This window comes from Artemia sp. Qi Xiang Cuo, unplaced genomic scaffold (genome assembly GCF_049724085.1).
Source record: "Artemia sp. Qi Xiang Cuo unplaced genomic scaffold, ASM4972408v1 HiC_scaffold_3218, whole genome shotgun sequence".
NCBI classification, from domain to species: Eukaryota; Metazoa; Arthropoda; class Branchiopoda; order Anostraca; family Artemiidae; genus Artemia; species Artemia sp. Qi Xiang Cuo.
Genome location: NW_028300611.1, coordinates 47,476 through 64,056, shown reverse-complemented (window position 1 = coordinate 64,056; position 16,581 = coordinate 47,476). Strand labels below are relative to the sequence as shown.

The following is a 16,581-nucleotide window of genomic DNA, read 5'->3' as shown; positions in this document are numbered from 1 at the left end:
AAGACATTCTCCGTTACGTTTAGGTAAACTCTTTGAAGAATGTTTCTTTAAGTTTCAATTCCAGTAATACTGATAGCCACCAAGGGGGCTGGAAATAATGGAATTATTCGTCACAATATGCTTATACCTAGGCTATTTATATGAGCTTTCAGAATGTTTTATCTGTTCACATAACTGTCAAGCTATGATCAAACTAAGTTTTGATTTGAAACAGCCAAAAAGTGTGCTTTTTGGGGCTAGATTTTCCACACTTTCCTTTGGAAATGTCTGTGAAGCTTACCGTCGGCTGAAAAGCTTCTTCTTCCTATCTTCCCGTGTGCAAAAATCGGACAGAAAGAGTGAACCCTGTAAGTTTTGCAACTAATTTGTTGCTTCGCTATACTTTGGACTAATGCTGTACTATTCACTTTGGTGTTTTGTTTGAGTTGTTTGAACTCTCTTTGATTTGTTCTCTTTTTTTTACGCTCAACCGACAAATTAGTGGTCCCTTTAAGATTTTGGAAAAAAGTAAAACTAAAAAAAAAATCACCCAAAAATGCTTGGAAAAATTGCGACATTCTAGCACTGTCAAAAAGACAGATAACAGGTATCTCTATTTTTATGGTATTTGCATTTTATTTGATTATTATGGTTTCTTTTATTTTGATTTTAGATATCGTAGCTACTTCCCTCTCTGGCAGTGATAAGCCATTTGGAGGGTGTGAAGCATATCTTACAAAGGACCCCTTCGCTGTGTATTTAAAAACAGAAATAAACTCTGTTCAGCATTTTCCAGCCGGCGTTGAAGCGTATGCAGTTGGAAGGTATGTTGAATATTGTTTGACAATGAGCTCCTCATGACTAGCATAACTGATTACAATTACCAAGTAAATCTTTTTTGTATACATAGTAGAAATAGTAGATAGAGATAGTAGAAATGCATTTTGGCAAACTTCAAGGTTGACTGAGTTACTTTTATGAAGCTTTTGGGAAGTGATTTATCTCCAAACTAGATTTTATTTTAATCTTTAATTACTACAGCTTTAAAAACACAATTCCTTTTGGTTTTAGTTGATTGATCCTCTTTGAGTCAGTGGCCTCTCTGTCCTATCTTGTGCGCTGGACAAAATCTTGATTAGTGCCCCCCTTCCCACCTGTCTCCTAAAAATTTTCAGTCTAAATTAAAAAAAAAAAATTCATTTATTAACAAAATTTTTGTTTATTAGCAAAATTATTCATTTATTTAAATCCAAATTTTCTTGCTGTATATGGGAAAAGATATGAGGAAAATTAAAATGTAGGATTCAATTTGCTTATACTTACTGCCAACTGTGCCCTCTACCTTATTTCACTAAAAATACATTTTCAAAACTTCAAGACAATTATAAATATAAGATTATTTGAAATTTTTAGCCCCTAAAACTTCTGCCCCTGGTGAAAGTGCCCCCTCTGCCCTTCCCAATAAAACCGTCTCTGCTGCAAGTTTAATTCAGAATGATTGACTGGAAAAGCCTGTTTTGCACTTTCTCCTAAGTTATTCTGATTTATGCAATTTATTTTTAATTGAAATTTTGTACGATTTCATCAATGAGCCTACTCACGATCTCATAAGAACATAGTTTCGATAAGATCAGACCTATGATGTAATTTATAATAAAATTGTTTTTCCAAAAATTATGAATCTACAATAATTTCCCAAAACTATTTACCTATCTAGACAGTTTTTTTCAGTACAGATAATTTTATTGTGTCAATTTCAGAAAAAAAATATTGAGACTTTTTCAAGAAAAATACATATTCAATTAACATTAGATTAATGAACATATCTTTCATTAACCCCTGACAGGCCACTATAGGAACGAATACTTGGACAAATCTCCAATGCCTCCCATGCAATCTTTAGGTCAGACTATTGGGAAAAAAAAAATGTTTTTGCACTATTTATTCAAAATTGTCAATTTTAGACCATGTTGTAAAAATACGACATTAGCCTCTCAAATATATAAATCGTGCCTTTTTTCTCTTCAGCATTACATTCCTTCTGATATTTTCTACCCCCCTCCCTCTCCCCTAGATTTTTTATATACATTATTTTAATTTATTTTCAATGAAAACGCCCTTATTTTGGTTTTTTCATTTAAAAAGAAAGACAATGTCCCCCCTCCCCATGTCTTAGTTTTTGTGAATGAAAGCCAATGACGACAATATTACCACCCACCTAAATTTTATATTCTAGTTGGTTATAACAGTATCATTCTTTAATGTTGTGTCTTCAAAATTTAATCCACCAGAAATGAAAGGTGTGGAAAATTTAAGAATCATAAAAAATAAGTTTACTATTATATTTAAACTGTTAAAAAAATTAGACACTCTTTTTAAAGGCCCCTCCACAATGATATTTAACTTACGCCGAGATTTAGCTAGCCTAATTTGTAACAATCATCTTTTTCAAAAAAAAAAATTCTGATTTGCCGAAAAATTCCGTGAATAGTTCTGATTAGCTAAAATTAGTTCTAGATAAAATCAGTATCTTTAAAATCTCATAAAAAATTTGAGTGTCATGATTTACTTTAATTCTGAAAATATTATAATTTCATTTTGAAATAAACAGAATAAAATAACTCAATATATACTTTGAAGATATACCTGAACTAATAGGCAAAATTTACCTTTTGAGAATGTAAAATTTCTTTTTCCATATTGGTGTCCAGAAATTGAGGATGTGTTGCCTGAACATGAATTCTTTGGAAATTCTACAAGTACCATTTCATCAATTCACAAGAAAATATTGATGTAGCGGCTCCTACGTTCTTTTCTCAGCAACTCGATCTTGGCTCTGGCTCCTTTAAACTGGACTCCGGTTGTGGTACTGACCAAGGTATGTTTATAAGAGATCATAGTTCACATATCATCAAAACGAATAAGAAAAGAATAAAAGGGGTAATTTTTTTTTTCAATTTTTTTAACGAAAATACCAAACAATGTATTTAAAAAATAAAATAAAAATAGCAAATAAAACGATTTCTTAAAAATATAGGGGCAGTCCTTTCCCCCCCCCCCCCCCAATTGACACACATAGAACCAGATGAGAAAAAAAAATCGCACAACCTAACCTCACAAGCCCCGAGGGGTCGAATTCGAATTTTGAAGTCTGTAAAAAAACAAATAAACAAGAAAATTATAACAAAAGCAAAACACCTAAAAAATTGGCAAAAAATGTAAAAAAAAAAAAAAAAAAAATATTGGAATTCTATATGATTCATTTTTAACTTATATTAAAAAATGCCTAATGGCCAAAATTTAAAAAGTTAAAAAATGATAAAAATTAAAAAATAATTAATATATACATTAACAAATGTTTAAAAAACAACATAAAAAGAGTAAAAAGAAAAACGAGCTGTTTCTTTTATCATGTAAGTGATAAGATAAAATTTATGTACAGATTAACAACTATTTATTATATCAGTAAAAAAAGTGGTAAAAGATTTCTTATTCCGTAAGGTAGTATAAAGAATGGAAGATAAGGTAGGGATAGGCTGGGACGCAGTTCGTGGAGGACGATTTCTATCAGGTGCATGATATTCAGGGAAAAGGTTCGCAGTACGTGGGTTCAAAAGGGCCAACTTACCACAACGGAGGCACAAATTATTTCTTATTCTCTCGAGGGTCTCTAGTTTTGAAATATTTAACAAATGCAAATATGGTATCTGCCCTCTTTAAAATAATTCTTAGAGCTCTCTTTTGGACATTTCCATTTTGTGTTTCTTTATTTGAAAGGCCAGGGTGTCACACAGGACAAGCATACTCTAATATGGGACGCACAAAAGAAATGTATGCTTTTAGTAAATGTGATTGGGGGCAACTATATTTATTTAAAAGTTGAAGGAGGGAAAGCGAGGAGTTTGCTTGTTGTAGGGTATTATTTATATAGGCATCCCATTTCAAACTGGAAGAAATTGTAGCCCCAATGAGTTTAAGGGATGTGACATCGAGGTTTCATGAGGACTAAAAGGAAGAAAAAGGGGAGGGAATTTAAGGAAAGTTACTAAGAGTGTTGCGTATTTGGAAGGGTTAACTGCTATTTCAAGGGACGAGGCCTCACAGGCAATATCTTGGAGTATGCCAATTAGGTTACTAAACATGTTTTTATGACATATCTCTAAAATTGTCAAGTCATCGACAAATTTCTACCTATTATCATAAAGTGTTGATAGGGTGTTAATCATAAGAGAAAAAAGGAAAGGGCCTAGAATAGTCCCCTGAGGAATGCCATCAAATATGGGGAGATGATCTGAGAAACAATTTAGATATTTAACTGCTTGAGATCTATAAGAGAGAAAAGAGGCAACGAGCTTAACAAGGAAAGTTTCAATGTGGAATTCATTTATGAGTTTATCTATGAGTAAATTGTGGTTAATCAAATCGAAAGCTTTTTGGAAGATCAATAGAAATCAGATTAAGCCAAGTGCTAGGTTTTTTATGTAATTTACCCATGGTATCAACAAGATGGATCAGGTAATGAAAGGTTGACGTGGATTTGAGATTACCAAACTGTCTAAGATCAATGAGGGGGAGGACTTTCATCTTAAGCCAGTCTGCGAGAAAACTTTCATACAATTTTGAAAAAATTGAGGTGAGGGCAATAGGACGAATGTCATCAAAGCCAGGCTTCCCATTTTTCTTTTTGATAGGGGTAATAAAGCCTTGTTTCCAATATGCACACGCGTTATTACCTGAGTGTTTTAGGGAAATGTTTACAAGTGGTGTTAATTTTCATAATTACTCGACTAGAACATCAGCGCTAGTTCGGCGACCTCAGGTTATTACAAAGCGATCCGTTTTTTCCATAAGACATGTTGGCCCTCGGGTATGGGAACCATTAACGCAGACAATTTCAACAATTGATGAGCTAAATGAATTTCGTAGTAAATTAAAAGGACAGTGTTTGTCTACATATGAGTTTTAATCCTTGCTGGGGCGAATTTTCTTTCAAGTGATTGTGACACTTTTTTTTTTGGGAGGGCGACGAGGAGGTAGAATAGAATGAATGATTTTTAGTTTTGTGTCTTCGGTATCCAATTAGGTCGTGAAATTATTAGAAATTAATTTATTTCGTTTATTTTTATTTATTTATTTTCTTATTATTATTATTTGTCCTTTTTTTTGTTTTTTTTTTTGGGGGGGGGGGTCTAAGGCTGGCTGGTAGTAATTGTGTATGTAGGGTTTTGTAAAGGGTGATGTGTACCCATACAAGTTTAATAAACTTCGGGTTTTGTTGTTAATGTGTTATAATTTTTTTAATAAAACCTTTTTCTCTCAAAAAAAAAATATTGAGGGAACTGTCCAGATTCGGTGATTTCATTAAACAGGGTGGATAGGGGTTTTGAAATAGGCGGGTGGATAGGGGTGGAAAGTCTTAGTCATGGAACGGGATTCACGACAGTCTTATAATAACAATAATAATAAGCTTTACATTATGACAATAATAATATAATAATAAATTACGTATTATAAAACAACACCATAATAGTGACAATCTTATAATAATAAGCTCTGAAAAGTAGCTAGAAACTGTTTTGATTCAATTCGGCAAAACAGAAAATTCTGGTCTTATTCAGCTTAACAATTTATAGTATTTATTATTTTTTCGAATTGCTTGTGAAGTAACATAATATGACAAAAGAAAACAAAGACGTCAATAGAAAAACACGGCAAGGCAAAAGCCAAAACGAGAAGATGCCTGATATGGGTTGTCCCATTGCTTAAGTTTTATCTAAAGCGACAAATAAGGTTTGGTAATATTCAAACTTATGACGAACAGAAATCATTACGAATGAATAAATGGAAACTAAAATGATTAATTTCTTTAAATTTATAGATAACAGACATAGATATTGATGAATAGATAATTCCTAAAATGAACAGAAATCATTACGAATGAATAAATGGAAACTAAAATGATTAATTTCTTTAAATTTGTAGATAACAGACATAGATATTGATGAATAGATAATTCCTAAAATGAACACAAATTGCCAGAAGGAAGAATATACAAGCTAATCACTCTAATATTAATAAATAAAAATTGCTGAGACTTCTAAGAATTAATGCAGTTTTCTATCTTTAAACTAGTAATAATTGTGTATATGTGTATGCAATATATATATTTTTTTTCCTCAAAAACAGCTCGATATTTTTTTTGGAAAATCGGCACATTAACATTTTGTTGTCGGAAACAAGGATCTAGATTGGTCAAGGTATAAAACACATCTTTCAAAATGCAATTTGTGTTTGGTTTGGGTTTTTATTTATTCATTCTCGTTAATTCCTATTCGTTTTGTTTGAATTATTATGTGACTGTATTTCTGATCCTTTTAGGTTTCATTTAGGCGTCTTCTTCAAATATAAAAGAAGTACTGTACGGAAAGCGATTGCTTACGCTGTTCGTTGTTCGACCGAACGTTTGCTCGTTTGAACGAATGTTTGTACGAATGTGTATGTTTTGGAAAAGTTAAGTGATTAATTTAACTCATCTTTTCCTATGACATCGGAAAATAGGGTTTTAATTCTTGACTAACGCTGATGTTCACACAGGAACAATATTTGGTTTTCGCGGCAACTTAGTTGCCGACTTAAAAATGGTTTAGTTGTCTTGTCGAACAATTTTTTTAATTAAAAAAAATTCAATTTTTATCAGGCAACTGTGCAATTTTCCAGTAATCTCTTCTAAACAACGGCAACAAATATGAAAACCGATGGTTAGATTTGTTGCTCATTGGTTCGATTCCCTAATGCTCCTCGCTTCAGCAGTTTGTTCCTAGGTGAACTTAGAGTAAGATCAAACGCCCAACAAATCAAATGTTTTATCAAACGCTTTTCAGTTTTCTTGATTTTTATTTGCCGACTAACTGCACCTAAATCTTAGTTTGGACCGAATGGTTAAGGATTGTTTCTAAGTATGCAGATCTGCAAGTCTTTTCAACATGACTTTAAATGATAACGTCGTATCAGTTGAATCAATCAATAAAACTGTTTAAACGCTTAAAACCGTTAATTGATAGAACCGTAGAAAACGATAAAACCATGGGTAAAAACATCACTGTTAAGCCAACACGACAAAAAACAACGGTAAATATTCCCAAGGAAGATATAATGGCGCTTTTGACATTAATTTATCAACCATTTGGTAGGAAAATATTATTTTTGTTGATTTGCCTACGTGTTTGAATATGAGTCGTTTTCTTTTGTAATTTTTAGTTTACAAATTTATCATACAGCTATACTCTTTAAATTGGTTATATTTATCTTAAAATCTAATTTAAAAAATGTTAATAAAATTTTAAAATAAAACTTTACCTCCAGTTTTAAACAACCACGTTCCGAATATATTCATATATCTTAATGTAAATAGTAATTTTCTTACTTTTCTTTTTATTCATTTATCTCTTTTCTGATTATATGCGGAATTTAGACAGAACCCCATGGGAGGCGTTTGGAGCATGGAAATTTTCAATCCTAACAAATCACTCTTTGAAGGTTTCAACCTTCCTTTCAAAAGTTTCTAAAATACTACTGCCCTCTAAATTTTTTTAATGTAGCTATATTCAACACGAAAAAAATTAAAAGCTGTTCCAGTTCCTTGTCCCATATCTGAAAAATCATGAATGTGAAAGCTTCTTTTTTCTTTTTTCTTTACATTACTGTTAAATGTTTCTTTCTTTTTCTATTGCTTACAATTAATGGTTTTTGTTGTTATGTTGTTTTGCTCTTTTTGTCAAACATTAACAATTACTTTCTAAAAAAAAATGATGTATCGTTTATCTAAACTTACTAAAAAATAGTAAAACTTTCCTATTTTTGCATGTTTTTTCTTACCTTTTCATTAGATTTTTTAGTTTAAAAAAATACAGAGCAATGGACAAAGCTCTATCTCAGCTATCGGTTAATAGTAACAATTTTGCCATACGTCAAAACATAACAAGCCTAGTACTGCAGAAAAAAAACCTTGCAAAAATTTGTAAAGGAAATATAAAAGTTGAAATAATAAAAATTGGTTATTTTACAAAAACTTAATCCAGGCATAAGGCAAGAAGCTTATGAAACTTGCTGGACATGTGTAAATATTTAACCATATTCGTTTGCACAAAATTGTGCCAAAAGAGAAATGTAATGTTATAATTAGGAGTATTTATTCTCATGAGCTTAAAAACGCGAAGGAGAAATACAATAACGCGAAGGATCAAATGCGAAGGAGAAATACATCTTTTCTGTTTCGACCACAAACATTTTTGCAGATCCTCTTAGAGTTTGGAAATTTCGTGTATAGCTTTGTGTTCTGATAACAAAGTAGCCTATTTTTGAGCCTCAGAATCAAGATTGAAACTGTCGTCTCATTTTAACTAAAATGAGTGCTATTTTAAAAGGTTTATTTTTACATTAAAAATTTTAATAGGTGCTGATGTGAAAATTTTTTTTTTTTTTGGTTATAATTAGACAGGTACCATCAACCTCTTACTCTTTGTACTAGAATAAGGCATATTTTAAGCAATTTCGTATGTTTTTTCCCTTAAATGAGTTTGTAAAAAAGTATTCTTAAATAAATTTAAAAAAAGACTCAAGTTAGATCAAGCTAATTATTTGAGCCCACAAAGCAAACATCGACATTAAAACTTCATAGTAGAAGAAATCGACTAGTCATAGTAGCTCTGATTTTCTTATAATCACTGTCTTCGGAGAGATTCCTTATCCAAAATAAATTTTTTATTTTATCTAAAGTTTTCTTAATTAAATTTAAAAAAAGACCCAATATAAATCACGCTATTGAGATGAGCACACAAAGAACACATCGACAATAAAACTTAAATGGAAAAGAAATCAACTAGTCATAGTAGCTCTGATTTTCTTATAATCACTCTCTTCGGAGAGAGTCCTTATCCCAAATAACTTTTTGTTTTTCTCGATATATATATTCTGTTTCAAATTATTATTTCTAGCACAATTGATAAACTATACTATGATTACCTTTTTAGCTTCAAAAGTCCATCAGAACGAAGTCGGTGAACATGTATTTGATGGAAGTGACATTGATGATGAAGAAGGTGATTTTTCTGACGAAGACAATTTGTGGCTGCCAAAGGGAGGTCTCGATCTAGAAGAGGAAAGCGAAGAGGATGAGGAAGAAACAGTGATGAGGAGAGAGCTGAAGAAACCAGGTGTCTTGTATCCTTCCTCCCAGAACGATAGTTACAGCATACTTTTCGAAGATGAAGATGTATCCAAGTTTGGTCCTCATACGCAGTTAAGGGAGCAGCGGTCTCTGACGTGGCAGCATGGAGTGAGTGATTTTTCGGAATTCCGTGGCTCAAGTTTTGATAATCTTGTATTTGAAAAACATAATGATTGGGATCCTGTCGAATTTTTTACACAGTATTTTCCAGATTCTTTTTTTGATAAAATGGCATTCTGTATGAATCACGAAAGTCTCCGTGAAACTGGCAAGTCTCTGTGTGTTACTGGCTCTGAGTTAAAGGTGTTTACTGGACTAAATATTGTAATGGGATGTCTTAGGTATCCAAGGATTGGAATGTACTGGAGCTCAAGACTGCGAACACCTTTAGTTACTGAGAAAATGACAAGAAACAGTTTTTTTTCAGCTTAGAAATCGTCTAAAATTTGTAATTGACTCTGATATAACAACGGAAATTAAAAAAAATGATAAACTGTGGAAGGTGCGTCCACTCCTTGACACTGTAAGGGAGGTATGCTTAGAGCTTCCACGACCTAAATATGCGTCTATTGATGAACAAATGATTCCTTTGTTTGGATGTAGCTCAGTACGGCAGCGCGATCCAAACAACCCCAAGCCATTGGCTTTGAAAAATATTGTTCTTGCTAGTTCTGACGGACTGGTTATTGACTTCACCATCTATCAAGGTGCAAAAACCTGTAATCCTGAAATGTTGAAGTTAGGTTATAGTGCTGCTTCTGTCTTAACATTGTCTAAGTCCTTACTGCCAGGGACTTTCCTATTCTTTGACCGGCAGTTTACTTCTATCTCTTTGCTTAAGATACTTGCTTCAGATATGCAGATTAATGCTTCAGGCACCTTGCAAAGGGATAAAATTGAAAATGAAAGGCTTGAGCTAGTAACAGAATCAGATCTCAAACGGATGGGTAGAGGAACATCTGTCATACATGTGAGATCAGATAAGACAGTTGCAATCACTCAATGGTATGACAGTAAAGAAATACTCATGGCATCTAACTGTGTGGCAAAAGGACAGGAAAGTTATGTCCAGCGCTTGGACGAAGTTAAGAAGCGATACGTAAACGTTTCATGTCCTGAAGTTGTTAGATGCTATCACAAGTACATGGGAGGCGGTGAGCTAGTGAATAGGTTGATCTCATATTATAGATGTTTTTCAAGGACAAAAAACTGGAACAATCGAGTGTTCAGCTATTTTGTTGACCTTTCCCTTGCTAATGGATGGAAAGAGTTACAGTTACACGTGAAAAACAAGGCTAATAAAGAACAGCTAGTGCTTTTCCGTCTGTGCGTTGCAGAAAAACTGATTTTTTCTTCCGAACCAGAACTATTCGTTGATAAAGAGGGTGGTGTTGAGTCTTATGAGCCACCCCAAAAACGTAAGCCCATTCCGTCCGAGCACGTTCGATGTTGTCAAGCCTTCCATCTTCCTGAATATAATGCAGCTCTTAAGAATTCAATGAGGTGCCGTTCAGCTGGGTGTCCTGGCAAATCAAAAATATACTGTATATATTGTAAAATTTATCTATGCCTCAATTCCAATCGGAATTGCTTCCGTTTATTTCATGAACAGAAACGGGTGTGAAGAAATGTGATTCAAGTGCTTCAATATTTTAGCTTACTTTTTTTATATGAGTTGTAATTGCTTAATTAATTTCTTCTAAGAAATTATTTAAGAAAACAAAGTTTTTTTGATGGAAATAAAGAGCAAAGATGGAACTTAAAATGAGCAAAAATTATCGCTTCGCAGTTTGTGCAATGTTGGATCAAATTAACTGACTCGTAATATTTCCCGGAATTGTAGAATTCTGCAAAACTTATGTGTACTAAAAACACAAAATCGACGCAACAAAAGACGATTAGAAGCAGAAAATAAAAGACTAATTCATAAGGCTGTCGCTATTCTTTCACCGGTCATAAAACCAATAAGCTTGTAGCATACATTTTTAATTCTCTCAAAATCTCAAGTAGGATTAGTTTTCAGTAAAGCGCTAGTTTTTTTCAGGATTCTACAAAATTTGGGAAATATTTCAAGTAAGTTTATTTGAAACAATGTTTCATATGCTACGAAATAGTTATTTTTATTCTTTTTAAGTTTCATCTTCACTCTTTTCGTCAATAATAAAAACTTCTTTGTTTCAACTAATGTTTGTTCGGTTTTAGGTTCTTAAAATATACACTATAAATCTAACATAAATGTTTTTTTTCTTTTTTGAGACGATGAAACTAAAGAAGTCACATAAGTTCTGTTATAATAGGGCATTATACATATATGGGTTTTACATCACATTCCTCTTACACTTGCCAAAAGAAAATCTGGAATTTTGTCAAATAGAAAGTCCAAGGGGTATATTGTCATCGGTATCTTTAAGAAGTTGAAGATAAAAACAACCGTTACTTATGAAACACGAATTTTAGACGCACAGTTAATATAATTTACAGAAATCCATTTTAGGAGTAATATAATTTACTCCAAAAAAATTTTGAGCTTCTCATAAGAAAGTATACCTTCGTTATTTTTAATTTTTTGACTTAAAAATTTTATAAGAAATAAAATAATTTGATTTTTTTTAAGAAAACAAAAAAGAGAATTGAGGAAAAGAGTCAAGATTTAATAATTACAAGCTACAGCTTAAGGCCTAAATTCACGAGCGGGAAAGTGAAGTCCAAAGACGATTTGCGCTATCGAATCAATTCAAATTATTACCCTTATTGAGTCTATCGGCGCGTTAAGCCAGAGATAAAAAAAGAAAAGAGAATTGCGAGTGCTCAAGATAAAGACATTTTCGATGGGATTCAGGCTCTTTTTTGAAAGTGCTGTAATTTTCTTTTCGTAATAAGTTTTTTCTAATTTCTTTGACCATTTGTTCAATACGATTGCCCCTGGGGAAAAAATAATAAAATAACAATAAACACGAATCCGTGATCTTTGTTCTGACAAAAAATACAAAATTCTACAGTTTTGTAGATAGGATTTTAAACCTTAACAGAAGGGTCCTCTGATATGCTGATTCTGATGGTGTGATTTTGTTTAGGATTGCTTTACTTTGTGGGGGTTTTCCCCCCATTTTTCAAACTTCAGACAAATTTTCTCAGGCTCGTTACTTTTGATTAATAGCATTAAACTTTATGATTTTATATATTTGGAATCAGCATAAAAACTCAATTCTTTTGAGGTATCTATTGTTATCACAACACTATTTTTTAGAGTTCCGGTTACTATTTGGCCGAGTTACGCGTTGGTTACAGTTCGATGCCACGAACTGTTTTACACAAGATAAACAAATCAAAGTGATTAGTGCTATGTACAAGAATAACATTGCTGCGGTTAATGTAGGAAATGAGGCTAGTAGTTGAGCACGGAATCCAATGGGAACAAGAATGAAATGAAAACGGAATCGATTGGGGAAGTAAAACTCCTGGTCTTAGATTGTGCTGAGGATTTAAGCATTCTAGTTGAAAATTTTAGCAATATGAAAGATATTTTAGAGATTTTCCCAGTTCAGGATGCAAGAATAAGTTTGAAAATTAATGTTAAGAAGACTAAGTCTCTAAGACTAGGAATAAGTGAAAAATGAAAAGATTATGGTGTGTAACGAGAAGATAGATTTAGTGGACAGCTTCACTTACCTAGGTAGTATTATTAGCAAAGACGGTGGGTACAGTGAAGATGTTAAAAGTCTAATAGCCAAGGCCCAGGGATTTTTTTCACAGTTGAAAAAAGCATGGAAGAATAGACAGGTAAGTATGCGAACCAAGATTAAAATATTGGAATCTAGAGTGATGACAGTGTTCTGAAGCGCAGGCGCTCCGAAAGATGGAGGAGATTTTTCTAAATGTTTTCAAGAGTAATTGCTTACGGATTGTTTTGGGTACCCAATTGATTAACAGTATCGGAAAAAGTAAGCTGTACGAAAAATGCCGTTCAATTCGTCTTTCTAGGGCTATAAGGAGAGATAGGTTGTGATGGCTAGAGCCCTTTCTGCGGATGAAGGATACAGATTGCGAAAGATTGTCCTTGTCGGCCAACCGTCTTGGAACAAATGATAAGCATGTCGCTCCGAATAGGTTTGGAGGATGTCGTAAGAAAAGATTTGAGGGACATGTGAATTTCCTTGGAGGGTGTAAAGAGAAAGACTGAATAGATTGGCATGGAAGAGGAGCGTGTGTTGCTGAGATGGTCTCGTTTGGTTTGGTGTTGCAGTGGGATTTCAGTAGAACTAATACTACTTTTTATTCTTTCCTTGCCTTTCCACTCCGGAAATTGTACCCAAAGTTCTCTTTTTGGGTGCCATATAACACTTGCTGATGGCATTATCAAATCTAATTTATCAAAAGATATAAAAATTAGGTTTTAAAAGAGCGCTTAGACAACTCTTTACGATGTTTTAGTGCCCTACTAGCTACGAAGAAAAAAAAGAAGGAGAAAAAATAATTCCTGAATAATGTAAAAATAGAAATCTTTTCTCTGGACAGTTTTTTTGAAAATGCATTTTTAAAGTTGTGGTACTATGAACTGTTTCTTAGGTTACAGCTATCGCTGCAACCACGATGAGTCTATAGCAAAAAATGAGTAAGTGTGTACTGCAAGTTGTGTCAAATTGGTTGGACCTTCAAAAATGGGAGAAGAGGGGTTTTGAAAGAACTTCAAAATGTAAGTAGCGACACTGAGGTGTTTTGTAGCTATGACTGCCATTTGTTTTAGCATGTAAGAAGCATGGTGTTAATACATAAATGTAAATACTTAGAGAAAAGTAAAAAACTGAATATTATAATGTTTATTTAAAATAATAAGTATAGAATAGTATTGATGAACAATCAATAGTTGCCAGGAAGTATTGAAAGTGCTCTAAATATTTTTCGATCCGCAAGTTAGCAAGTCTCGACATATTTCCAGAAAATTGCCAGTTTAATTGTTTCTGCTAGAAAATTATTGCCGAACGTTCACGAAAAACGCTTAAAACGCTCTGTATGAAGCCAAAGGTGTTTTGTGTGCATTTTCAGATGTGCTGCTTTTGTATCGAAGATTCATGTTGAACTTTGTTGACATTTTCTATTAACTATTGAATGTTCGTTGTACTATTTAAATTTTGCATTTTCGACTTTTAAGCAAAATTGAAATGTATTTGTAATTTACTTCTGTAAAAGTCCTTGCACTTTTTTAACCCTCTTTAATATCTGTCGGTAGAAAACGATTACCGAGAATTGTGAAAACTACTTTGAAGCAATAGTAAATACTTATTTATCTCAACAATAAAAGTGTATTAGTTCTCTTCAGTGCCATATGTTTTAAGTTCCCATATTTCAGTGCACTGCTCTTTTCTTCTGCTCCACTACTACTCTTTCTTAGTCAATTAAAAATCTGGAGGAATAAAATTCCTATTAGAGGTAAAATATATATATGGAATTTTAGTAGCATTTATGTTGGATTAAGTAGAGCTCTGAGGCAAGATAGCGGTTAAACGTGACATTCGCCATTTGTTAATTTTCATTTGAAAAGTTCTTTTGAAGAAATAGAATAAGTAATAAATTATTTTTCTTACACTAATTCTACTATTCAACTAATTCTATAAAAATAAAGTATTAGGTCTGTTTTCCGGATTTCAGTTTAAACGGCATAGTTGAGCTTCCCCTCGTACACTACATTTTGTGAAAAATATTCTGCTTAGTTAATCTCATATTGTTCAATATTTATCTTTCTTCTCACTCATGAATATATTCATTTTTATTCATCTGAAAACTCATCATACCAAACAAAATGTACAAAGTACAACGCTATTAGAGATGATCATATATATTTACATAGACAGTAGTACAAAAACACCTATGTAACAGAGCACACAAATACAATGAACCCTTATAGTAAGTTAAATTTTTTAAAAACAAGTTTTTTTTAACTGAAAGCAAGGAGCAACATTAAAACTTAAAACGAACAGAAATTATTTCGTATATGAAAGGGGCTCCCTTCTCATCGCCTCGCTCTTTACGCTAAAGTTTGAGTCTTTGTTGCAACTCTACTTTTTAAAACGATAAAAAATCCCTCATCAGATTTGGGAACCTAAAAAGAAGGAAAAACAATCAATAAATTTTCTTAATAGTTACATAAAAAAGAAATAAATGTACAAATTAACGAAATTAGATATTGTTAAGCATAATATTCAAACTTCTTTTTAATTTATTCATTTCTTATTTATTGCAGCAACTGTTTCCCGATGAAGACTCGCAAGGTGAAGTGTCTCTTTCAAGAAGAGCTGGACCAACTGATCCCAGTTCACCCCTCCCTTTAAAGAGAAAAAATAAGCCAGATTCCACTGACCAACTATTAAGGTTAGCTACGGCATACTTCAAGCAACCTCAGACAGAAGAGAATATTCTAGCTCAAGGTTGGGCTATGAAAACGAAGAAGCTACGCCCAGACCAAAAACGGTTCGCTGAAAAAATTATTAACGATATGCTTTTCGAAGCGGAATTATGCCACCTGACGAGAGAAGGAGTGCGGTTTGAAGCGTACCAATGTTGGTCACCCTTGTCAGCGTCATTGACATCGTCTCACTCAAATTAATCAGGTTATAATTGGCAATACTATCCTCACCCTCCTCCCAACGTCCAGATAACGTCCTCTTCTCTTCTAGCGGACCGTCCTTCCACCTCAGCTACACAACCCACACGACTTGAAAACGCAGAAAATACTGCTTAGTTCACTTCAAAATTTAACTCTATGGTAGTCTAGTTAAAAATGTTGAAAAAGTTTTACAACAATGTTTTAGTTTTTGGCTCTATTTATTTGAATTTTTGTCATGTTTTCTAATTTCTCTGTTTATTTGAATTTTAACTACTTTATATTAAATTCATCACCATCAAATTTTATAGTTTAATTTTTGTCATGTTTTTTTGTAAAAGGAAATATTACCTCCTTTGTCCAAGAACCTAGTATACATTGTAATTAATTTTTTGTACTTGTCCCATTATTCGTAACACACTCAAGAATTTTGATCTGCAAGATCTGACAAAAACTGGTCTGTATTTGGAGACAATTAGCTCAGGCTCAGTGTAAAAACTACGTTGTATGTATATTTTAAGTAATTATTTAGTATATCGAGTTGGTACTCTGGGCGGTCTGCTTTTCATAATTCTTTGTCGTAGTTTACATAATTTTGTTAGAAATTATTATATTTTCACCATATTTTGGTACATTTCGAGTTAGGTTTAACCTAAATTCACTTCTTGGGTGTGTTCTGAATAATGGACAAGTACGATTTTTTTATTCATTTTGTGTTAAAAATGTAAAAGAAATAAAGAGAAAATTGATACATACCTGAATGTTATCTTTCAACGCC

At 32.8% G+C, this 16,581-nt stretch overlaps 1 protein-coding gene across 2 annotated transcripts; it reads left to right on the top strand.

Annotated features, from left to right (window-relative positions):
* The first annotated feature begins 144 nt into the window (after positions 1–144).
* Positions 145–15,942, top strand: LOC148938491 (uncharacterized). Of its 2 annotated transcripts, none has more exons than XM_089107754.1 (4): positions 145–803; positions 2,691–2,857; positions 9,009–9,313; positions 15,444–15,942. In XM_089107754.1, the coding sequence occupies exons 3-4, from the start codon at positions 9,167–9,169 to the stop codon at positions 15,804–15,806; spliced, it is 510 nt and encodes a 169-aa protein (XP_088963880.1). In that variant the 5' UTR covers positions 145–803; positions 2,691–2,857; positions 9,009–9,166; the 3' UTR covers positions 15,807–15,942. The 2 variants fall into 2 exon arrangements, with proteins under 2 accessions (XP_088963880.1, XP_088963881.1); XM_089107755.1 differs by lacking the exon at positions 145–803 and adding an exon at positions 846–866.
* The last annotated feature ends 639 nt before the right edge of the window (positions 15,943–16,581 follow it).

What these genes read in the sequence shown, in the direction of transcription:
- LOC148938491 (XM_089107754.1), top strand. Translation starts at nt 9,167, where the DNA reads ATGAGGAGAGAGCTGAAGAAACCAGGTGTCTTGTATCCTTCCTCCCAG. An exon ending in CTCTGACGTGGCAGCATGGA is followed by an intron (nt 9,314 to 15,443) that starts GTGAGTGATTTT and finishes TATTTATTGCAG; the next exon opens with CAACTGTTTCCCGATGAAGA.